The sequence below is a fragment of the Centroberyx affinis genome, unplaced genomic scaffold (assembly GCF_046629955.1).
Source record: "Centroberyx affinis isolate AG114_WGS23_722 - 3 ecotype Tasmania unplaced genomic scaffold, CSIRO-AGI_Caff_v1 ptg004545l_1, whole genome shotgun sequence".
Classification (NCBI taxonomy): Eukaryota; Metazoa; Chordata; class Actinopteri; order Beryciformes; family Berycidae; genus Centroberyx; species Centroberyx affinis.
Window position 1 is genome coordinate 124,865 of NW_027282178.1, and position 25,136 is coordinate 150,000.

At 44.7% G+C, this 25,136-nt stretch overlaps 1 protein-coding gene across 2 annotated transcripts in view; it reads right to left on the reverse strand.

Annotated features, from left to right (window-relative positions):
- Positions 1-968: 968 nt before the first annotated feature.
- Positions 969-25,136, reverse strand: part of rgl1 (ral guanine nucleotide dissociation stimulator-like 1) — a 24,483-nt gene continuing 315 nt past the window's right edge. The window contains exons 1-18 of one of the 2 annotated variants that reach the window (XM_071544356.1): positions 14,340-14,542; positions 11,197-11,307; positions 8,693-8,901; positions 8,385-8,459; positions 7,970-8,160; positions 7,465-7,589; positions 7,003-7,218; positions 6,766-6,869; positions 6,513-6,597; positions 6,127-6,216; positions 5,774-5,860; positions 5,444-5,476; positions 5,185-5,306; positions 4,701-4,790; positions 4,331-4,514; positions 3,815-4,066; positions 3,589-3,703; positions 969-3,132 (exon numbers count right to left, since the gene is read on the reverse strand). In XM_071544356.1, the coding sequence (XP_071400457.1) occupies positions 2,945-3,132; positions 3,589-3,703; positions 3,815-4,066; positions 4,331-4,514; positions 4,701-4,790; positions 5,185-5,306; positions 5,444-5,476; positions 5,774-5,860; positions 6,127-6,216; positions 6,513-6,597; positions 6,766-6,869; positions 7,003-7,218; positions 7,465-7,589; positions 7,970-8,160; positions 8,385-8,459; positions 8,693-8,901; positions 11,197-11,307; positions 14,340-14,384 (2,322 nt within the window). In that variant the 5' untranslated portion in view covers positions 14,385-14,542 and the 3' untranslated portion in view covers positions 969-2,944. Of the gene's footprint in view, positions 3,133-3,588; positions 3,704-3,814; positions 4,067-4,330; positions 4,515-4,700; positions 4,791-5,184; positions 5,307-5,443; positions 5,477-5,773; positions 5,861-6,126; positions 6,217-6,512; positions 6,598-6,765; positions 6,870-7,002; positions 7,219-7,464; positions 7,590-7,969; positions 8,161-8,384; positions 8,460-8,692; positions 8,902-11,196; positions 11,308-14,339; positions 14,543-25,136 lie in introns of those variants that run through there. The other variant, XM_071544355.1, reaches the window with a different exon arrangement.

Genomic DNA, 25,136 nt, shown 5'->3' on the forward strand with positions numbered 1-25,136 from the left:
AATAATCAGGATCGATTGTTATTGTCGCTTTTGTATGCCTGATGTATTTTTGATACATTAGAACTATTAGACTGCTGCTGTATATAATGTGGTGGCTGAAATAATCTTTTACACTACAGAACCTAAGGTGTATGTCCTCTGTTATACGTACCAAATATATGAAATACATTTATTAAGACCATATCACTGTCATACAGCTGACAAAAGTGCACTTTCTCAATCTTTTTTTAATTTGGTTTACTTGCAGCTGCTAGGGTTAAGAGCTCACTGAATTTCAAATACAAACTTATTTTGGATGAGAGGGACCTCAGTTGTTATTGGCAATATTTCTATTGTTTTCTGTGTGAAAATGAATTGGCTTGTAGAATTAATTTGTTATACTTATAGTTATGTCTGTTTCAGGATTTGAAATAAAATCCTGAAAATCCCGAAAATGCTTGTTTGTCATTTGAATTCCTGGAAAAAAAAGGTTTGACCAGCGCAGCAAATCTTCCTTTCAGGAAAGGAAGGTCATGACTGCTGCATTCAAGTCAGCAGAAATGTCTTCCACTCAGCAAAATGACTTGGGCTCCGTCCAGAACAGCCTCTAGTCCTTTTATTGACATTGTCAATCCTAACAGGACCGAGCACGTAGTCCATCAAAGAGCAAAGGTAAGGAGACGCAGAGCTTCCTTCATCCTCCTTCAATCCATTCAGATGAACTGGAGTGTCAGGGGAGTTGGGCTGCTTTTCTAGTCGGAGCCTGTGGAATCCAGATAGATCCATATTTAAATGGCAAAGTGTCCTACAGACTTAAATCAGCAGACAATAGAATCCTGATTGAACTGTATTACAATAAGCAGATGTTAGAAATGTCATGCACTGTATGTTTTTTGTCACAGTTGTGTTGTCGGTCCTAAGATCAGGGGGAATCAAAAAAGACACAGGACAAGCATCATAGTAATGATAATAATTTATTTATTTAGGTAGAGGAAGAGTCTTTGGCAGTGAAGAACACAGGAATCCGAGGGCGATTTCATAAGGGAAAGTTTTAAATTAAGTGCTGCATGGAGAAAAATGATAGTGACAGTCGGGACAATATCACACAGATCCAACCATGAGCCAGTTCTCCCAATGAGCCGGTAACATTATGCCTTTAAAACTCGGTGGTGGTGTACACAGTGATTTCTGTTCAGCCCAAGGAACACTTAACCGGTTGCAGTGACATTGGAATATGGCACAGCATGACTATAACCTTGGAGGAGTGGAGGGTAACTGAAAGAAAACAGTCAGCCATTTGGTCAGTGAGAGTGTTTATCTACCAATCTGTCGCTATTACGTGATTGGTGTTAGTGATGGTGTAGTGACACTGTATGATGTTCAGAATGACAGAGTGAACAAGCGGGTGTGTATGGCACAGTGTATGAGGTGAACAGATGGGAGCTTGGTAATGTTAGTGCGTGTGGGGGTGGTTAGCTTTTGGATGTGATTTGCGTGTGTGCATGCATAAGTGAACTGTCCCTCGGTAAAGATTTCCAAATGTATCACAGTAAAATCTGGCACTGGCTTTTTTTTTTCTTCTGACATATCTGAATTCGTTTACATTTCCTTTAAAATCTTCCATCACTCTCCACGCTGATAAACATTTCTGGCCTGACTTGTGTTACAAAAAACATGTAAAAAAGCAACAATTACAAACATACATAGTAATTCATTTAGTGAAGAGGGAGTAAGCCACTATCAGAGTGGCTCACTCTTTCCTCCATATTCACATCCCGCTGGCAACTCCTACTCACTAACAAGTGCAACTCTATAGTTCATATAATGAAGGGCAAGGAGGTACAAGTAGGCATCAGTTCTGAGACTCTGCATGGTGCTTTCCATTCCAGTAAGTCAGTTCCCTCCTCTGTGTTCTTGTTAACTTGCTCCATAAATCCTTGCTGCATTTAAATGCAACAAAGGTGATACAAGGATGAGCCAAGCATTTTTTTGACAGGGGATAATTGGGAGGTGGGAGGGGACGTGCGGGAACTGTTTTCTGGACTGGAATGCAGCACGACTTGCGTCTCTACGCCCTAGAGATAGGGCAGCTAAGGCCATTTCAATGTTTGTCAAGGACTTGTTAAAACCAAGTAACGGAACCAATCAGAATGCAGACACACTGCATTCGTCACACAGCTCACAATATGAGAGGGGAAGAACACACACTGTGCACACTGTGCACAAGGCGGACATGACAGGTAAACATGGCGGAGAAGGGAAAATAATGACATCACAGCTCCTGTCAATCAGTCAATAAATCAATCATTCAGAATATTGACAGAAGTCCATTCATTCATCAATAAAGGCAACAGGACTGGACACTCAGTCTACTTCTCCTGCTATTCATCCATCCATCTATCCATTCAAACGTCCATCCATTTCTCCATTCATCCCCCTTCTACCTATCACCAGAATAGGAATATTCAGCTGTACAGACATCACAGGACAAAAGCAGTTCATTAAAATGAGAATACTGTTGGAGGTCAGGAGTTCGGCTGCTCCTGCAATGTGTGCAAAAACCTCTTGCTGTGAAGAGTGTTGGCCACTTGGGGTCGCTGCTTCACTCTATCACAGGCATCGCTAGTCAAAAGTCTCTAGTCCCACTGGCACAGCAGTCACTACACATCTGCGGTCCATAGCAGGGTTCGGCGAGGGGCTGGAAAGAACGGGATGGGATGGCACAGTACAGGATGAGACAAGGTGAGAGTCAAAGTGGAGCTCTTTAAGAGTCTGAGAACTCATCGGCCCCATCTGTTAGAGCTCCTTGAATCCAGCGCTCTTCATATCCATTTATCCATTCATCCCCAAACCATCCAGCCTCTCCGCCTTATACCCTAAAGTCAACACCCAGCCCATGCCCTGTATTGTCCTGGGTTAGGGGGTGTAAGGGCAAACTGCTGGGTCAAAGCTCTACAGTCCGCCGTCACAGAGTCACCTTGCTGAGTCTGAGGGAGAGGCTGGAGCGGTGCTGCGTGCGAGGGAGTGTGGAGCTACACCGGCTGCGCAGCTGGACCGGCCGCGCCGCCGAGCCTCGCACCCGCAGCAGGAAGTCAAAGTTGGCCGAGGTGTTCATGGCGTAAAATACGTTGGCGTTGTCTGGAATCACCAGCTCTGAGAGAGATAAGAGAAGAAGAGAGAGACCAGAGTGTGAGTGTGAGGTTCAAGCTCTTGTACAGTGCTATGAGTCAGTAATACATTGTTCATCGTGGTTCATCACTCTGCTCAGGAAACAGCTGATTAGTCAAAAACATGTGATTCAAATGCTGAATTGCAAATACATGCGTTTTATCATGTCTTCAACTTCTTACCAACTATTGCAACAGCCTCAGCTTACTGTATTTACTGTAACTCAGATTTTATTTCTTGGAAGTATACTGTATCTGAAAGATGTAGGCAAAAACTGGTTTGAGGCACATTAGCGCTCATAGTTTTTAATGCCTTTATCTATTACTACATGCATAGAAAATTACTGGAGAAATTAACTATTCCCTCAAGATTCCCTCAAGATTCCCTCAAGGATCCCGGACATAAAAAAAAACTTGATATGGTCGTAGAAGCGTGCCTCACCTCTCTCCTCAGAGATGACCTGTACCAGCTCATATCCCTCCTCCGGCTCCACCTCCAGGTTGTGCTTGGCCATGGCTCTAGAAATTACAGCCGGAGTTTTGTCTTGACTCGTCAGCTGGGTAGGGAACAGACAGAATAAATTAAGGTTTTTGCTATTTTATGATGTTTGAGTAAAGTTAAAGCTATGTCCTCACGCTCACACAGACACATGCACACAATTACTCACCAGTATGCTCTTGTAGAGGTTCCCGTTGCCTTGCTCCAGACTGACTCTTATGATGCACGCGTCCTGGGCCTGGGTGTTGTAAGCTGGGGGCTGGCTTGGGGAGCAAGGGGAGAGGGGCGTAAGGGAGACGGAGCGCCTGTGGCTGCAGGGAGGCCCGGGGAGCGAGGGAGACGCAGGGGTCAGCGCGACACTGGCTGAAGACGAGCTGGTGTCCATGGAGTGGAGAGAATTACAAGAGGAGGATTCTGATAGCTGAGGACACAAATAAAGAACAGCGGTCAAACATAAATACACATAATCTGATCATTTATTAATAGTTATTTGAGGCACACACAAACTAGAGCTGGAATTATTGGAACAAAATGACAGATGCAAGGCTCAAAAGAGATGAGGGAAGATAAATAAAAGTGTTTTTTGTATAAAACCTTGCCACCACTAACTATTACACAGAGGAAAAAGAGAGAAAACCCACTGTGTGACCAAGGAGAATGCTTAGTGTGTGGTTCTGCAACCCACCTTGTTCTGCTGGGAGTCTGAGGTGTGTATGGGGGTGAGTCCCTCGCTGTCTGAAGGGCTACTGGAGTCACTGGAGGACACGCTGACAGAGTCCATGCTCTCCCCTGAGCTGCCAGTAGGGGGCGAGCGTGGCATCTCTCTGACCGGAGAGCTGGCTGCCGTGGCGTCTGCTCCCAGAAACAGCCTGGAAAGCAGAGGGAATGGGGTTTTTAGAGAATAAAATAAATAGGTCACATTAATCCCCTGCCATAATACCTCAAAAATGACAGTCAGAGAAATCCAAGCCGAGGCAAATGATTTTAGAGTTGGTTTAAAGCTGCACCTTCTTGCTTTAGATTCTATTATGATGTGTTTTCTGTTATGTACTCACAGGCTGAGTCTCTTCACCATGCTTTTGCGAGGTTTGGGTGAAGTTGGACTGCTGTCTCCAAGGCCTTCGATCTCACAAGACAAGGCATAGCTGCAAGAGAGAGGAAAGAGATTACATTAATAACAAATCATAAGCCAATACCAAACCACCATGTAGCCAATTGGTTTGGGGATTGTGAGTTCTGCGTGAGAGAGAGAAAGAAAGTGAAAGAGAGAGTGAGGAGAATGAGAAAAGAGAGCTCACAGAGCAGCACAAAAACAAGTACAATAGATCAGTAGGGAGCATAGACATGACATAAGAGAACAGTGGGGAGAGGCGAGGAGAAAGGGAGAGAGAAAGAAGCTTTATTGTGTGTATGTGTGTGTGTGAACAATAGATCCAACAGACCATGTACTCATGCACTAATTTGCTGTTATCTAATGGATAACAGAGAGCAATGACAACAAGGAGATATTCTGAGTAAAGCAGGAGATGATAGCTGTACCTTTCCTCCTCGCTGTGCTGTGGCTGGCTCTTGAACCAGCGGAGGAAGGCCGGGTCGGGAGTCAGACAGTAGCTGTTACAGGCCGACTGCAGCAGCTTGATCTGAGCTATCACCTCAAACTCCTGCAGAGGGAGAAATACAGATAGAGTGTCAGAGAGTGAGTTATTAGTGTTAGATCCCTCCACTTCAAAACATGCCACATATGGGCCTAGCTTATCATGTGATAATAGTGTCAGAAGAGGCTGCAGCAGCTACTCACCCTGCGTCTCTTCTCAAAGTTGATCAGACCACCCTGCGGAGGATACAAAGAGCACGCTGTCAGACCTGAGACATCACATACCAGCGGCGGCTTAGACAAACAGCATTAGGTGGACCACTCCAAAAATGGCCCAGCAAAATTCCTCACACACTCATGGAAACTTACGCTCTAGTTTCTGACAGCGGTTACATAGAGAGACACTCAGATCTACGGAGTTCTGTAAACTCACAGACACATGCTCTCAAATATTGAAATACACACAAGTGCACACACACACACACACACACACACACACACTTCTTTCAGCAGGTGTTACGGTAAGGTTTTTACCTCTACTAGGTCAGGCAGGGCTGTATCCAGCATGGTCAGGTCGGTTAGAAAAGTCCCCAAGTACGGTATCGTTCCTTGCATTGCTCCCTGTGGAGAAAGACACATTGATTTGATTTATTTGATGACTTTAAAAACACACTAAACATAAATAAAAGGATGCCACAATAAAGTATTATTTACATTGTGGTCCTTATGATTTACAGATGGCAAGGCAGGTTTGGCTCACTTTACAGTACATTAATTTGGATGAATGTGTTGTTTAAAAATATAAAGGTCTATTTCCTATTTCCTATTTCCTTTGAACAGACCCATTCGTCTAGCTGGATCTCTTGGTAAACCAGCCTTTGTCTCACCATTTCCTTCTGCAGCTGTAGTCTCTTGTGGGTGCGCTTCTGGTGCTCCTTGGCACAGCTCTCCAGACTGGCAAACTTTGAAGTGCCTTCCTGTAGAGGAAACAGAAGCCAATTTTAGCCATCACCATTATAACCAATGAATGAATGAATGTTTCCAACAATTAGCAATCAGGTCTCTAGAAATAGCATCTAAACACTAAACACAACTTGGGGGTTTGTTGAGAGGACAGGGCAAGTAGAAACTGAATTAGGTGAGGTAAATGATCTCCCATCTGCTAAATATTTACTTATTCACAACTTGATAACAGTATTGGGATAAAAAGAAAACTGAGAGGGCATTCATCCAAAGCATCTGGTTTGAAATAGGTGACAGAACTAGGACTCACCCTCATGAGCAGCTCTCTGCTGGTCAGGTAGTTGTTGTGGTCTGAGAAAATGTCTGACAGCTCCTCAAATGTCTGCATGCTGTCTCTGTGTCAACCACAGATCAATGTTAGACAACGGACAAGCATGGGACACCAAGAGAAATAAATGTGCAAAATAGACGTCTCGGTGATCCTGTCGAATCCTGCCAAAAGGCTGATTCTTCTGTCAAGACCGACTGAGAGTATCTGCATTGTTTAGAGAATGGAAACTTACTTGTGCACACAGGCCCATGCCCTTTTCAGCCGGTATAGAGGGTTGGACTGCAGCGCAGACACGATGGCTCGCAGAGAGGAGAAGTTTTTACGTATACGACACTCCTGAAAGAAGACAAGTAACACAAGGGAAATCATAACTTGGCCCATATTTGATCCATTGCTTGCACATGTTTATGGATTAATGTGTGTGTGTGTGTGTGTGTGTGTGTGTGTGTGTGTATGTGTTCCTGCCTACCTGAGCGATGTCTATCCAGCGCTGGATGACCCGCGCTCTGAGGTGCGGTCTGATCTGTCTGCGTTTCAGCACTGTGCTGACCACGCAGGCCGCCACGGCATTGAACTGGGTGATGGTGGCACGGATGGTGGGGGCGCTGTGTTTGTTCTGCTTCTTATCCCTCTGAGACCAGATGGAGCCCAGACAGTGGTGGGGCACCACCTTTTTAAACAGCAGCTGGAACAGAAGGAGGGATAGGAGTTAGTATGAGAAGAACACTGAGGAAGAAGAAATATAAAACAAAGTGGCACCTAGTTCAACACTAAACAATGCTGTACATTTGTTATTGCATTATCAAACTGGCCACTACTTTGGGCTATGTAACCTTTCCCTCCCACACACCAGACCCTGCCAGTACACCTAATCCCCACTCTGCCACTCTTTCTGATTCATTTCCCCTGCACCATCCTTTCCTCCTCTTACCGCATCCATATAAGTCAGTTGCTCGGCTACCAGGTCGGCCTCAAATGACAGGAAGTCCTCCTGGACCTCGATCTCCACTTCCTCTTCCTCCCCCAGGCAGAAAGAACTGTTGCCGTGGAAACCAGCTGAAAGCAGCCAAACAGATTCGATTTTGACTCGATAAGAAATTTGACACTGAAGAAGTAAAAAGAAATGGTGTAGTGTTGTAGAGATTGTGAGATAGTGTCAATCCTCTGTAAAAACCCATACTGTGATTAAAACATATGGTATTATTAGAGTTTTGGAGTTTTACAGTATGCAAGATTGTATGAAAATAAATATATAACAACCTGTTTCACAAGACAACAAACATCATGAAGCTATTCTCTAATAATCAAGATTTTTTTCTAAATAATCAGTCAGGACTCAGGATAATAATTTCATTGTGTGCATGTAAACACAGTCAGAGTGACCCCCCCCCCCCCCCCCCCCCCCCCCCATATCAGATTGTTGTTCAAACAGTTACCATCAGTGTCATCAATGTTGGCCTGACTCTGCAGCTGCTCCAGCAGACTGTGTGCCCGTCTGAGCGTCTCCGAACCTGGCAGGGCCCTCTGCAGGTAGTCCATCAGCCTGTGGAGGCAGGGGTAGTCTGGGGGCTCCTGGAAGTCTTCTGGACACTGGTCCAGCCAGGCGCGCAGGATCGAGGCCAAGGCACTGAGGGGAGGAAGGGATAAGAGAGAAGGTTTAAGAGAGTTAAGAGAGCTGGCACAGATAGAAGGACAGATGTGGTGAGAACAGTCGGGCTCTCCCAGATGTACAGTGCTGAAAGTTGTAATAAACTGCTATCTAGAGTAAAGTGTCCATGTGGAATAGATGGAGATGTACGAGTAAAGAAAGGGGGAACAGAAGAGTAAAGGTTTATAAGTCGAAGATCTTACTTTCTGATGGCTCCTTTGGTTTCAGAGCCTTGGCATCTGTCTGTGTCTCGTTCATTTTCTTCCACGCTTCCATACCTGCAAGAGAGAATGAGGAGAGAAAATATGTCAAACAACTACAACTTCAAATGTAATAATGTCAAATACATTATTTTGCCTTCAGGTGTAAAAAGAACCTACCCAATATATGCCAACAGGCAGTTACTACTAACCAGAAACAATGCTGCATTTTCATAGATTTTTAGTCTGCATTTTTATTCATGAATGGGACACTATTAACTTAAAAACATAGCATCTCACTCCAGCCCTACCTGTCCAGCAGCAGCTGCAGTACAGTCTGTGTGCTGGCAAAGGCTCTGTAAGTGGACAGGAAGATGGAGGTGTAGGTGAGGTCGTTGTCTCCAAACGCCGTCAATAACGTCTCCACCAGACGCTCCAGTGTTCCAGCCCGGATACTCCGGATTTTGCAAGTCTCCAGCTGGCTCACCGTGTGGCCGGGAGGCAAACGGTCCCCCTCCGCCTACACACACATACACACACACACAGACAGACAATTTAAACACGGCTGAACCAGTGTGAACTGAACTGAGCTGTATTATAATGTATTGTAATGGCTTGGCTGGTGGTTGCAAAGTCTTTCTTTGCTTTCTTTGGCTGTGGATGCATGTGACTGGCTCTTTACTGTAATAGTGTGTCTGACAGCTAAGACTGTACTAAAATAGTGTATTGTGCTGGACTTGTTTATCATCTCCCATAAACAAAGAGAGAACTTAAAATCATCTGAAAGAATGGATAAAGTCGGGCACTGAGAACAGGTACGCTCCAAACTGAGAAGTACAGGCAGTGGAACAAATGATGAGAACAGGGGAAAAATATTGAGGGGGAGAACGGGGAAGGACAAGCGTGGCCTATATTTAATTCCGATTTCAGCAGATGTGTCCGACTATTGTGTCTGCTGGGAGAGGGAACGAGTGCTTACAAAAAGAGAGCGAGAGAGTAAAAGAAGAGGAGGCAGAGAGAGAGGCAAAGAAACAGAGAGACCTTGGTGCAGTTAGCACGCTACAACAGGAAACGCTCCAATCTGCTTTTAATCACAGCGCGCCCCTCCTCCACCCGTCCCTCCGCTGGCTGAGACAGACAGAGAGGAGGACAACTAGCCAAGTTCTCCCACCACTCTCGTCTGATAACAACTCAGTACACACAAGAAATATGCTGACTTCACTAATCACTATGAGCTGACCTACTGTACAGTGCTATGCAGGTTACACACACACACACACACACACACACACACACACACACACAGGCAGAATAAAGACCAGCTAACCCAACACTGGTATCTGACAATTCACAATACATCACAAATATGCTGACTTCACTCGCAAATACTGTAGACACACACACATATACACACACACTCTGTAAACAATGTATGAGTGTCGGGCTACAATTGTACTGCCTGCAGTTGCTCTTGTCCACTGTTCCCTGACAACTTACTATTCACTGTAAATAGCTGATTTCTCAATAGAGAGTACTCTCTATTCTACTCTATTCAATGGAGAGTACATTATAAAATACCCACATTGTTTTGATTAGCTCTGATACATTGTGAGCGGTTGGCAACCCATGCTGCGGCCAGTACAGTCTTGGTAAGTAAAGCCTCAGTGAGCTACAGAGGGCCGTTGCTGCTATTTATCTCTTCCTTTAATGAGCTAATCTCCGTCCCCCATGTCGGCAACATGGCGACAACAGGGACACAAACAACACAACATCCTGATTTTTCTTGTAAGCAAGGGAAAGCCCATCCATGGTTTTAACCTCTTCCATATATTTGAGTTGTGATTTCTGTTATGTTCTGTTGTGTTCATGCATGTAAGTTGGCAAATAAATTAAACTAGATTCTTCAAGCTATTGCTGAACAAACTTGTTTATAAGACAAACTAAAAATAATGTCCCTAATTTGTGGTAAATAGTTATAATTCATAATAAGGCACAGTATATCAATACATCTTCTTGGTGTGGTGACATATACACACACACAAAGTTTTGACAGAGGAAAAACATTTAAAAGACAATGCCTTGAATGCACTGAAAAAATGCACAACTCAAGAAGTCTTTTAATCACCCTTCTTGTTATAACAGCGATTCATAAAACATCGCTATAACAGGGGAACGAGCCGTTTTGTTGGCAGTCAGGAAAGTCAGGAAATCACATGCTCTGGCTAAACAGTCCAGCTCTGGTGAAACTGTTGATTTTCAGCTCAGGGTGTTGTCTAAACTGGGAGAATTATAGCTCAAATGTTAAAACAACAGCCCTTGTGGAGCACAATGCTGAGAGACGCCCCACAACTGAAAGCAGCGGCCTGCTTCAAACAATAGAGTTTAGGTTTTCTCTGTTTAAATTCTGCAGTCTGCACATACAGCAGTAACACAACAAAACGGACTCCAAGGTCTGACAGCAATAATACCATTCATGCCCTTTTAGTAGTGCTAGTCAAAGAAAAAAACATTTGTGCACTCAAGTCTTCTTTATGATGCATGTTGTAAAGTAATGACATTGTAATTTCAGTCATCAAATTATACAACTACATAACTATACACCATCTACAGCTCACAAAGTCCGAGACCATTTCACTTGTTATAAAATCTCCATTGCTCATGTTTTTCACCTCTCAACAGGTAGAGTGTGTGGAAAAAGCATCACGTTCCAACGGATAATTGACTTTGCAGTGGTTTGAGTGCTGGTCTCGTCTCTGAGGAAGAACTGCATCAACTGAGACTCTATCGACGTCAGAGATCAGAAGGGCCTACTCACCCCCAGCCATCTTGCTCCCTTGTTGGCCGCCTGCTGGATCTGAACCCTCTTCAGTGTCACGTTGTAGATGGCTCCCTCCTCCACTTCCTCCCCCCAGTCCTGCACCGAGCTCTGCATGGAGGGAATAACAGGGAAGCTGTTAGGAACCTCGAGAGGAGAGAAGAGAAGAGAAGAGAAGAGAAGAGAAGAGAAGAGAAGAGAAGAGAAGAGAAGAGAAGAGAAGAGAAGAGAAGAGAAGAGAAGAGAAGAGAAGCCACTTGAAAGGAGACGGCAGTAAAATAAATTGTGGGAGAACAAAGGTGCTGTTAGAAGAAAAGGGCATAATGATTTTCTGAGATTTAACTGCTACAAGTGGGTTATTTGAAATCAAGATAGTTTAGCAGAATGGATAATAGGTATTAACTTTTTATGAGACCGCTTGATGAAAGAAAAGCAGGAGGAAAAACACACACACACAACACTCACTAACACAAACTAGGAAGAAGAAACTAAAGTGCAGTAAAGCAACAAGAACGACCACCTTCCCAACCCCCACGTCAACAGCTAGCCAGGTTTCCCTCCCTCTCTCCCAGTCTCTCTCTCTCCCCCTCTCATTCCCCGTCTCTCCATCTCTTTCACTCTTTCCCTCCCAATCACTCTTACAGAACTACAGTTAGAGGTGGAGGAGCTGGAGGTGACGGCCTGAAGGGATGAATGACTCTCAAACAAACCCCAACATAGCAAAACAACTGAGATCTACACCAGGTTTTCCGTCTGTTAATATGTGTTTCAGTCTGTCTGTTTGTCTGTCTACCTGATATCCAGACCAAACCTGTGGCTCTATACAAACCTAGAGGAAATGATACTGCGGCATAAACACACTCAAACCAAATCTTAAAACTACATGGATTTGTACGCATCTTGCAGGCATGGACACATATGCATCATGTCTGTCTCTGGTAGTAAATCACTATACTGACAAACTGCAGAGCGCATAAACAAACAGCTAAGGAGTAACAGAGCCAGGGATCCACATAGTAACAACAGAGAAGACATCAACATATGGAGAGAGACAGAAAGAGAGACAAAAACAGAGACAGACAGAGAGAGAGAGAGAGCAGCCAACTCTAAACACAACACATATCATGGCCAAGTCCACACACACACACACACACACACACACACACACACACACACACACACACACACACACACAGGAGACAGCCAAGATCACTCTCACTTGTCCCCACTTTCCCCATTTAAACAGTTCAATGGCAAAGTCCACTTTCTCCCCAAACAGAAGAGACGCCAGCTGGGGGTCAAGGGTCAGAGCCGCCGTTAACGGGCTCAATGGCCGGTCCTGAGGGCCGGTGGCACTCAGCCACGACTGGGGCCGTAGTGGAGCTGTGTTTGGGTTCGAACAAAAACAACTCATGCAGAAATGGAGAAACCCACCCCAAATAATAAACACCGAGATAAAAACCAAGAGAGAAAGAGAGAGAGGAGCGAGAGGAGAGAGGGGCCCCTCACCATAGAAAGAGGAGTTTAACGGACTCTAACAGATAAAACCAGCAAGAATGTCTGTTTCCCATCCGTTTTCCTGTACAGTACTGCATGTCTCGCTCCTTACTGCGCCTGTCTGTCTCTTTACCTACATGTCTGTGTGTCTCCCTGTTATCCTCACTGTCTGTCTGTTCCCTAAGCTAAGTTCACCTACCTGCCTTTCTGTCAGCAAATCTGTCTAACTGCCTGTCTCTCTGCCTCTCTCCCTCTCTCTCCCTCTCTCTCTCTGCTGGCTGCCGCCTGGCCGGCTGGCGCAGAGACAGATAAATACATCAGTCCATGAGTCATGCAGTCCACACTCCCAAAACAATAGCAGGAGGTCTCTCTGCTGGCCGGCCCGGGCTGCTGAGTTCACAGTCTGCAACACAGAGCCTCGCTTTTTGTCAGCCAAAGAGCGAGAGATGTTTTTCAGAGCAGGGTTTTAAAAAGCTCTGGCCGCTTTGTGTACCAAGTTCGGGGCTTATGGCGCAAACGCAAAGGCCCCAAGCTGGAAAGGGACGGCATGGGAGAGAGACCAAAACAGTTACTCTGCCGTTGAGATATTTCTATCTATCCAGTTTGTTAATCTGACATCTAATACAGGTCCGTCAGAAACCTAGAGGCGTCTGTGAATAGAGTTAACAGAGTGCATGGTATATCAAATGACCCGGGGAGAGACGTAAACAGGATGAGTTGTTTACTCTCTGCACTCTCACACTGCAAAGCTAGGATCTGTCTGAGGAAGATGCTCACAAAGTGTATAGAGGAGGAGACTGAGAGGGAAAGAAGAATATTTCCTTGTTCAAATACTGCTTATCTGCCTCCTATACCCCCCCACCCCTCCCCAACACACACACACACACACACACACACACACACAAACAAACAAACAAACATACACACACCCCAGACTATCAGAAAGCACTGGCGTTTATCAGCAGTGTGTGAAACAATAGTCTCAAGATAACAACAACAACAGTGTTAAAGCTTTGGCGCTGATCTGTTGGCTTTTGTGCTCTCCTCGCCTGGACGCAGCTGGGAGGGAGGGAGAGAGAGAGTGAGAGAGAGAGAGAGAGAGAGAGAGAGAGAGAGAGAGAGAGAGAGAGAGAGAGAGAGAGAGAGAGAGAGAGATGGCCCCGGGGCCTCGCCAATTGTTCCCTCTCTGTTTCACTGTGGGCCCCCAGACAAAAGTTTTCATATCCATAGTCTGGGAGGGGAAACCTACCGGATCGAGTTCATATTCTGGCGGAGCTGAGTTTTTCTTTTCTTTTTTTTTTATCCCCCCTCACGTTTCCACCTACAGCCCTACTTTGCGCGAAATCTTTGCGCACACCAGCAATGTAGGTTACAAGGGATTTAAAAGTCCACAACACAACAGACGGGGAGTAAAAACAATTAAAACTCAATGTTCAAATTTATCCCCCGCTCGGCCCCTCCTCCTCTCCTTTCCCCTTTATCCGCTACTTTCCCAAGCCTAATAGCCTAACACCCCCCTCCCTCTCCCTCCCTCCCTCCCTCTCTCTCCAGCCTCTCTCTCTCTTCAAGCTGACTTCTTCAAAACCACAAAATCAACAACAGTCCACGGGATGGAAAACAGCGGAACTTTTTTTTGTTTTTTTTACCATCTTAGTTTTCCAGGCGAATTTCATGGTCAGCGTTTCTCTCATGATCCGGGGACAGCATCAGAACTCGGGAATAGTCCGCCAAGGAAAGAAGAAGATGTGTTTTATTCCCGACCCGACTGGTAAATCTCTTCTCCTTCACCACACACACACACACACAGACACACACGTCCGATCCGTCAGAGATCTCTTGTCTGCTGCTCCCCCTCCTCTCTAAACTCCAAATCCGCCTCCTCTCTCTTTCAGAAACCCCCTCTTCTACTCAATGGCCAAACTCCTCCTCCTGCACTCACTACGCTCCCCTCCAAACTCCTCCTCTTCTCCTTTTGATTTCCATCACTCTGACAACAATATGCGGTCATACGCAGGGAAGTGGTTTGATTTGCGTAATACCCAAGAACCCATCTTTTTTAGCCTGCATGGCATAATATTTTTAATAGGAAATTCGTAAGTAAAAGTAAAAGCAGGATCAAACTGTTGTTCCCGTTTTATTATTATTAAGAAAAACATAAATAATAGTTTTCAGGAAATAAACTTGACATTAATCTTTATAATTTATAGTATAGGCATAGAAAGCAGTGTCAAATTGATGTAAGTCGTTGTTTTTGTGTGTTTTTGTTGCTGTTTTATTATTGACGAAAATATAAATAATGCTTTTCAGAAAATAAGATTTGCATAAATCTTTCAAATATAAAATGTATGGTATACATCACTGAAAGTAGTATCAAACAGATTTTAGTTGTTTTTGTTTGTTTTTGTTTATTTCTGCTTTTGTTGTTTGTTTTTGTTAGAGGTTTTTATTTTTTGGTTTATTATTAGTAAGAAAAACATATATAATGCTTTTCAGAAAATGAAAGGGACATCGATGTTTATGATATGAAATGCATAGTATACATGATTGCAAGCCATATCAAACTGATATGTGTTGTTGTCTTGCTGTTTTTGTTGTTATTTGTTATTGTGATTTTTTTCTTTTTGTTTTGTTCTTGTTTATTATTATGAAGAAGAAACCAATAAACTAATAAATGAATTCTTTACAGAAAATAAAATGGATGTTTGTTTGTATTGGTGTTCCCTGATCACTCACCATCATCACTCATAACAAAATATGTGCTATATAGTACCAGAGAATGGGCCTTTAGGCTTGTACCATATAGCAGAACCCTTTTGGTGCTATAAAGAACCCTTTTAGCATATAACACCATGCTCAAACGGTTCTATATAGAACCTTCATGCTGCCATAAGGAACCCTTTGAGAACCTATGAAACATTCAACATCAGCAGTATTACAAGAACCACACTAGGTTCTGATTTGCCAGTTTTGTTACTTTAATAAATCAGATGGTTCTTTGGGTCATTACAGTTCTGTGCAGAACCAGAACCAGAGAACCCTCGAAGAACCCTCCTGTATCCTTTTTCCCACCTTAATATTTAGGACCACATCACTGGTCATACATGGAAAACATTGTCTTGATTTCATCCGTCGAGACAACAAGTGATGTAGGCTGCAGCTCCCTTGTGTGTGAAGCAGCTGCGGCCACACAGTGCCTGCGTGGGACAATACAAGGAAGGCTGCAGATGCTGTCACTACTGTGCATTGTCAGAGGCAGAATGGGAGAATAGCAGAGTGTGTGAGAATGGGCGACACTGTTCCACTGTGTATGAGCCTGCACACGTAGTCAGACTGCCCACTTGTGTGAATAAATGGGAAGATATGAATCGAGCGTTGACTTTGTGAGGGGTCTTTATGCACCAACTTGTATTGTAAATCTGTATCAAATGTGAGCAAGCATTGGTTCATAAGTTTTCAAGTGCATTTTGAAGTCTACTGACTAAATGTCACGCACTCTTACTGATTGAGCCATGAACTTCGCCAGCTCACAAGGACTGTCAGCAGACAATGGGAACCTTATGATGCTTACTGTGGTCTGCCTCAGTGGGAGAGATGGCTAGACCTGCCGTGGCCTCCTTTTCAGTGTGTGTGTGTGTGTGTGTGTGTGAGAGAGAGAGTGAAGCTGGATGTACGTGATATGCCTACCCACTCTCCTCGCTCCCATAACACCAGCATGTAACCCCAACGTCACACACAGCGTCAGTGGCTGTCACACATCACGCTCTGTCAGGCTGGGTGCACAGTGTGAGCACACACACAGCCACACACACACACACAAACACACACACACACACACACACACACACACACACACACGCACGCTATCGTTTGGCGTCACTACTCCTCCCCAGCCTGTACAGCCTCCAGCGAGGGTGGCACTCCCTCTGCTTGGAGGGTGCGGCAATGAAGGGCCAGGGAAGCCCTCTGTATGCCTTTGTGTGTGTTTCTCAGTGTGTGGGTATGTGTGTGTGTGTGTGTGTGTGTGTGAGAGAGTGTGCTGGCTATCAGTTTGTCCGGCTTGCTGACTGTTCAGGCTGCCTCACTGCTGTTTCCCTGGCTGGGTTCCAGTTCCCAGGCCGGGCCGCCCTGGTGTCCACATGCGTCTCCGGGGCTCTGGGAAGCCCAGAGGGGCAGTGGGAAGGTCGCGACCCCAAACGACCTCCGGCTCTGCCCCCGGGGGATTGGTGTGTTGCTCTCACAGGGGGGAGTGATGTCATATCTCGGCGCAAACAAGACTTCTGACAAATGTGACAGTCGGACTGACGGATGAGCAGATGAGTATTCACGCATCAGAGGTTGCAAACTTAAAATCTGAATGAGAAATGTATTCTTTTGCTCTGGGGTTCAGGCCCATGAAAAATATATTAGTACTGTTATCATAAAGGGACCTACCAGAGAAAAAGACTTTGAATCATTTTGGGGGCTTCCCGGTAGTTTAAGATACTGAACAGGATAGCAGGCTGCATCAGGGTTCAGTTTCATTTTCCCATAATTGAACCATCTTAACTGGACCCTAAGCTTCCATTTCTCTCTCTAACAATCTCCACATCAGATTGCCTATAAAAACCCTTGATGAGGGTGACGGCATTTTTTATAATGTGTTCCCGCCATTATTGAATTTCCCAAACGCTCTCTCTTCTCCGTATCACAAGCTCAGAACAGTACAGACAGAGAAGGGGACAAAAACAGGAGGAGCACCGCCTGCACTGTTATTGCACCACTGTGGGGAAAAACGCACATTCCAGGAAATCTCCCACTTCCTGCCTCCAGCCTCCTGACTCCAGCAAGGCTGCTGTCCTCATACCTGACTGGCTGGGGAGCCTCGCTAGCCTGGAGCATGGTCATAAAACTAGACCAGTGAGAGGAGAACAGGACAGGACAGGAGAGGAGAGGAGAGGAGAGGACAGGAGAGGAGAGGAGAGGAGAGGAGAGGCGAGGCGAGGAGAGGAGAGGAGAGGAGATAGGACAGAGAGGAGAAAGGGTGATAAAAAGGGGATTCCTGATGCAGGCAGACAGAGCAGAGGAGACTGACTACCGCTCAACAATCCTTTGGGGATACAGTACAGGCATAACAGACGCAGACACACACACACACACACACACACACACACACAGCCATACGCCTGTACACACAGAGGTCAGTGAATGGGATGGGTCTTGGGGAGCATGTCTGTGTTTACTCCAAAGATAAGAAGGTCATGTGTCAGAGAAAGTGTAGGACACTGTTGAGTTTAGCTTGAACTGAGCTTGTACTTTGTGTGTGTGTGTGTGCGAGTGTGTGTTAGTGTGGGAGAGTTCACAGAACAGCCAGAAACTGTGAGAGGAGCCATTTTGGTGGAAAGACAAGCATGACACAATAACAGCACCATCTGCGACTGAGAGAAAATGATTTCATACTTCAGGCTGGAAAGAGACGCCCTGAGTGCTTTCCTTTCTGCTTGACACAAGCAAACAGAGAAGAGGAGACTCATCTCTTCACCCAGTGAGAGGAGTGTTAGCAGAGACTGGAGCCAAAGTCTCCGGTGGAAAGTCATTGCGTAACATGAAAAATTACAAGGATCTTTGCACTTCTTGCATCTCTGGACCAACTGTTTCAGTAAAACACACAGTCATTCTCGATGCATTTTAATCATTACTGTCTGTGAAAAATCCATTCCATCATACACTGTTCTCTGTTTCCTGTGTTTTGGAGACCGCAGCATGTATCGTGCATAGGTATGCGCACAAATATTTGGGGTCATGTGTGTCTGTGTGCACAAAGTTTAAATGTACTTATCTCGCATATGAATGAGTTTCACTGTATGTTTGTGTGTGGTTTGTGGGTTTGTGTTTCTTCAGCATACTGCCCAGTAGAGGGCAGAGTTCATAAACCACTGTGTTTATCCAGAGTCAGCAGTGGGCTCTGCCAGACCAGGCCAGCACCGGCCAGCATGTATAATGCTGGAGCAACAATACCGGAGGAGCCGGATTTATGGTGCAGGGTTATGATGATCTGCCATAACTCTATAAAACTCAAGAGCTGCACAATCAAAGTTAAGTGTCTTGGTCTTTGTTCGAGGGCACCGACCGAGGCTGCTGCCATGCACTCCCCCCATGCACATCTCATAATTGAACAGTTGTTTTACAAGGCAGGTCAATTAAGTTAACAGTCAACACAACAGATAAGGCAACAACAACAGATAGGGACACAGTAGCAAAAACAATGAAGATGCATACGGATAAGCACATGCAAACTAACTCTTACTAATCTCTCCCTTTCTCTCTCTCTCTCACACACAAACACACAGCTGCATCATTTTCTTCTTCTCCCTCCTTCTCCTTCTCCCTCCTTCCCTCCGTCTCTCTCTCTCACTCTCTCTCTTTCACTTTCTCTCTCTCTGTTTCTCTTGGTTCTTTGGTCTGTTGGATCCATTGTTCAAACAGCCACATCAAGGCCCTCCCTGCCTCTCTCTCCTTCCCTCTCCCCCTCTCTCTTCTCTTATGTCATGTCTCTGCTCCCCTCTGATCTATTGTTCTTGCTCTTCTTGGGCTCTCTCTCTCTCTCTCTCTCCCCCACTCTAGAGGGATGACATCACCACTGTTGCCAGTAAAGTCCAGTCCTTCAGACCCCTCCTCCACACTCCACACTAAATCACAACTAACCCTCCAAACAGCCGCACACTTTGAGGAAAGCGGCACCTTAGAACTATCAGTGTTGAACACTTTAACTCTCTTGCTCCCAGTTTTATTAACACCAAATCTACAATCATGTTTATGTGCTGTAATGCTTAATTGTGGCATTAAGTAGAAACGACTGGTTCTAAATCAAAGACATCAACAACTCATCTATACAGCGAACTGCTGCTGCACCAAAACAAAGATAATCCACTCTGGAACTATGATGACTCAGATGGTAAGCCGGTGGTTAAGACGAGTTAAGTTCATTTCAGGTGTTCCTGTATGTAGGAGTGTTACGGTAAATCAGGGTCCCCCCCCTCCCCTTCATGAGCCCCAACCATGACCCCCTAGCTCTAAACCCTGCTAAGCCCAGCCTGAACTGGTCTGGACTGCCCTGGCTGTCTGTCTGACCCCCTGCGAGTGGGAGATGGACCATCTGTTCCCCAGTAGATACAATTGTCACATGTGCAACAAAAACAACACACACCAACAGTGCCAGTAACACAGCAGTGAGAACTCATTCACCAAAACCTATAGAACCAAAACCTACACAGCACAACACAATTTCACCACATGATTGCATAGCTGTTTGTAACGTTACACTTAGTTTATAAGCACCACACTTCATTATTTACTTAAATGAGATTATTTGGTCTGATTGTACCTAATCTAATCTGTATCTAACCTGTGCTGTAAGAAAAAAAGTCCCTTATAAAGACGTAAAAGTCCCTTGAAGTCTTATTTCTGCTTCTAATTTTAATTCCAAGTGCGGTTTCATTGCTGTCTATCATTCTGTTAGTGCAAAAGTGTGAAGCATATATTACATTGTAGGAACTGAAACTGCTTTACTGATATAAACACATTAAGTGTTAGAAAAAAAAGAAGCTGTAGCTGTACTGACTGGACACAAACTTTGCACAAAAACAGGCACTAACAACGAGCCGTCGCCACAACATGGACATGAAATCGAAAAATATAGAAAGATTTACTTTGTAGTATGACATTGTAACAGACAAACCAAATATATGATTAAAAACATGCCACTACTTAGCTAAAAAATACACTACATCTTTCTTGTAATACAGTCAGTGTATTTCTTTGTAGCTGTTTGTCATGGTTTGACCTTAGCAGAGTTATATAGTTAGTAATGTGCTGACATGCTGGACTGTGTGAGTGCTGACCACTCATATTAATAACTGTCCTCTGGACACCAGGCAGCCCCCAGCTTTACCCGCTAATGCCACACACACACACACACACACACATACACACACACACACACACACACACACACACACACACACACACACACACACGCTGATACACACACACATGCTGATACACACATCACAATGCCAGCTTGATCCTAGTCATGCGTCCTGGCTTATACTGCATACCCTGCCTGAGCGGGAAAAGGAATAGAGAATGGAGGGTTGTGTGTGTGTGTGTGTGTGTGTGTGTGTGTGTGTGCATGAAGGAAAATTAGAGGGGCTTATTTAGCATGCCTAGAGAGCCACACTCATCTGCTACCCATACCACACACATAGGCTGCTGATTATTGACTGAGGCACTTTGACACACACACACAACCTTAACCCTAACCCTAACACACACACACACACACACACACACACACACACACACACACACACACACACAAAGAGAGAGAGAGCTACCAATCCATCAGAACCAAACCAAATCAAAGAAGTGTGCTGCACATATTGCCTTCTGCTCCCTACAAATAACGCCCCCCCCTCCCACACACACACACACACACACACACACACACGCGAACAAACCACCACAAAACACACACCCATCCCCATATGGTGTGATGAGTTTCTGCCCCAGTTGAGTGAGCGGCTCCTGTGGAGTTGTGGCCCTGGGCTGGACGCTGTGGTGACAGCGACAATACCCACAGTATTGACTTCTTCACACCATTCCTATTATGTGACCTAATTAGGCCAGAGATCACAATATGAACCTTTATAGAGCTGTGGGACAACCAGACAGCTCGACATGCTAGGGGTCGCCCAAGTGTGTAAACACCATCTTAAAAGACCTGGACAACAAAGACCTGGACTCTGGTGAAGGGGAAGATTATATATTGGGAATTGTGCAAAAAAGGACGCACAATAGACTTGACTGAAGTACAATACTGTACTGTGCCTTGTATTATCATTGCTGAACATTGCCACTTTCATAATGCTTAATGTGTTAACCAAGATTGATGCTTCCCCAGCTAAACACCAGCTGTGCCAGCTCTCTAGACCTCTATGTAGAACCAACTGCTGCAAAATGTTTTGATATTTCTCAAAGGTTCTGGGATTACTTATATTACCAAAAAACAGTACAAACAATGTTTACAACAGCAGAAGCAAATGAAACATGGTACCAAGCCATATAGTGCAAGTCTTGGCAAGATCAATGAATCACTCCATAACAGACGGAACTGATGTTGTCAAGTCATCAAAACACATGACAAGGAAGGAAGAATCAAAACCTTTAGAATGGAAACACTGAGACGTCACTGAGCAATAACCCTGGAACGTGCACTTCTCTGTTCAAACGAGGAGAAAGGGGAAGGAGGAGTGCTAACTCAGCTGTCCTCTTTTTCAATGGAAAACACGCCATCAACTAAATTTCTCTGCCCTCTCTCTTTCTCTCTCCCCCTTTTTCCTGCATGTTCCAAAATTACTTCTGCATTTCCAGTGAATGACCCGCTGAGGTTATTGAATTGCCCTGGTGGTTATTGTGAGCCAACGGGTGTGTTTGTGATGAATATTCCCTCTATTGGAGTTCATTGATCTGCCTGCATCATCACATTTTTGCTTAATTATGTTGCTCTATCACTGAATAACAGTGAACCGTATCAAAGTACCCAGCACACCTCCAAAGTGCCGTATTAAAGTGCAGCACAGTGCACTATGGTAACACACTGCGATGTGCTGAGTGCACTCGTCAAAGACTCTCACTTCTGGTAACTCAGATGAACCCTGTGCAGCTGGGTTCAAACCTGGTCAGCGTCGTTTGCGTCTCCTCCTCTTTCTCCAACGCTTTTCAAAACATATTCCGACGTCTGAATAATGTTAACGGAATTCAAAAGATGCACTTTGATGATTGAAGTTGATTTGCTCTGATTTATTGTATCAGAGATATGTTATGGTGCTAGGACTCTATTTCGATCGCTCCATCTTTCTGTCAATCTCTCTGTCCTTCAGTTTGTGTGAACGTGTGTGTGTGTGTGTGTGTGTGTGTGTATGTGTGTGTGTGTGTGTATCAGTTATTATGGGAGTCTCGGTGTTCTCAGTGTGACATGGACCGCTGATAGTGACTGACACCTCAGCACTCCTGCCTCCTCTCTGACCTGAACTGTGGACCTGACAACCGTCTCTAACCACTCAGCGGGGCGATTTAAGAGATGCAATCAGTCCAATCACTGGCTTTATGGCTGGCCTGGTTTCATAACCTCAGAGAGAGCGAGAGAGAGAGAGAGAGAGAGAGAGAGAGAGAGAGAGAGGTTATGTAGGATGTGATACCCATTCCATGCAAGCAGAAAAGGCAAAGTCTCCAGCTGCCTTTGGCTGGACAGACTTACAAAATGAGATACATAACATCTGTAAAGGTTATGCAATCATTGTTCTTTATCACATAAATGATGCAGCTTGTTTGAGTGTTTCTGTGCTGCTTTGTAACAAAGTCAGGGTGGTGGGGTGCTGCTGCAAAAGGCAGGACCCAAGTAGTCAATGTATAGTAAATCAAATCGTGTAATTTTGATAAACACAAATTTTAAATGACTGAGTCCACCTTCAGCTCCAAGGTCATCCCACTGATTGTTTATGCTAGTTTAATTTTATTGAAGCCATTTTAAATTCTCTACTCCAGTTATGAGGACAATGAGGACCCAATAAAAAACACTCATAAGGAAGACGCACTGTGCTTCTGACATCCAAAGGCTGCGGTGTGTGGAAGCTGACACTCGCAATGTTAGTTAATAGCTACAGTATGTCTAGATACAGGAATCTGTGTGTGTGTGTGTGTGTGTGTGTGTGTGTGCACAAGCTACCCTGCAGCCTCCTTACCCTGTGAAACAATTGTCGGAAACAGTCCTGTGAGCCGGGAAGACACGTCAGCCAGGATGTCAGATAGAGAGAGAGGAGGATGATCACCAAACATTCAGTCTAAAGGCTGAAAACGCGGACCTTACATACAAGTGAGAGTCGCCTGGTTGAAATATAGATGTGCCATGTAAGTAATCAATCACTGCAAAAACAGGGGGTTTACATAATAATGTGGTAATGAGGTATTCAACTGATCCCTGTAGGGAAATTCGGGGTTTTCCTCAAGCAGCAGGTTGGATGCTGACTGACTTGAAGGCTTGATGGTCTCCCTGTGCCATACATAAACACCAAATAGATATTTTCAGCATAATAAGATTACTCCCAGTGTACACACACACAAACACACGCACAATTACCCTAAAATAAGCGTTTTCACTTTTTCAGCCCAGACACACGTATTGTTAAGTAAGCAAAAATCTTTGTATACATTGCGATTCATCCAGCTGATACATGCTGATGTAATTATGACAATTGGGTACTGAAGAAAAGTGACTAATGCCTGTTCTGTGAACTCTCTGACCAGTCAGCAGGACTCAGAGTTCACACACACGCACAGTGACCAGTAAGCGGTAGTTACAGTGAATATGGCTGACTGTCACAGGAGGTCAGCTCTCTTCCCCTCTGTGTCACGAAAGTTTACAGTCTAGTTAGCATTATTGCACCATGAGCTGCAGGCATAAGTGCAATTTCATTGAGAGGTGAAGTTGATTGCCCTACTTTAAATCACTGAACTGATAATGAGATACAATCATTTGAGAAAATTACTAACCAATCACTGATGGTTCCCTGAGTTGAGCAACTTGATAAGGGGTGGATCTTGCTTCATGTTTTAATTTGACCTCAAAATTAGCTTCATTTCCCACAGTGCACTGCATTGACAAGGTGTTTATGCAGATGTGGCGTAAGAGTGTAAACCACTGGGATGCGGGACGTGTCACTAGCGGTTAGCTGTCCATGTGACCGGCAGCCCGGCCAGAACTGCTGAGTCCAGAACTGCTTTACCCTTCAGCAACAGTCAAAGCCCCCCCCGCCCCCCCCCCCCTCTCTTTCTCTCTCTCACACACACACACACGCACACACACACACACACACAGGCACTCGCATAACCTCTCTCTTCCTCTATCTATCTCTTCCTTTGCCCCTCTGCTGTTTCCTCAAAATCACCACAGACATCCCACAAACAGACCTTGGAGGAATAACAAACACTACCCACCTATCTCTTACCCCGCTGCATATCCTTCACTGTTTATAACTTCAAACCTTTCTCTCAGCGGATTGTTCTTTTTTTTATTATTCCATATTGGAGTTCCCTATACTGTTCTGAACACACAGATGTTTTTCACAGCGCTGCATCATCCTTGAATCTATCAATATTCACAAAGTCTTTGACATAACACTGCATCGCCTCATACACTCCAAGACAACAGAGGGCAGAGGAAGGAGATTCATGAGAAGGCCAACATCTGCTGAATTGTTTAACAAGACTGGAAGTACCTGTACTTCCCAGAATTAAAAAAAAAAACAGATATGAAACAAACAGTGAGGTTAACCCACACACTCTTTTCTCAACTACTCCCCCACACACATAAAATCCACCCATCACATGCGCGTACACACACTTCTCAA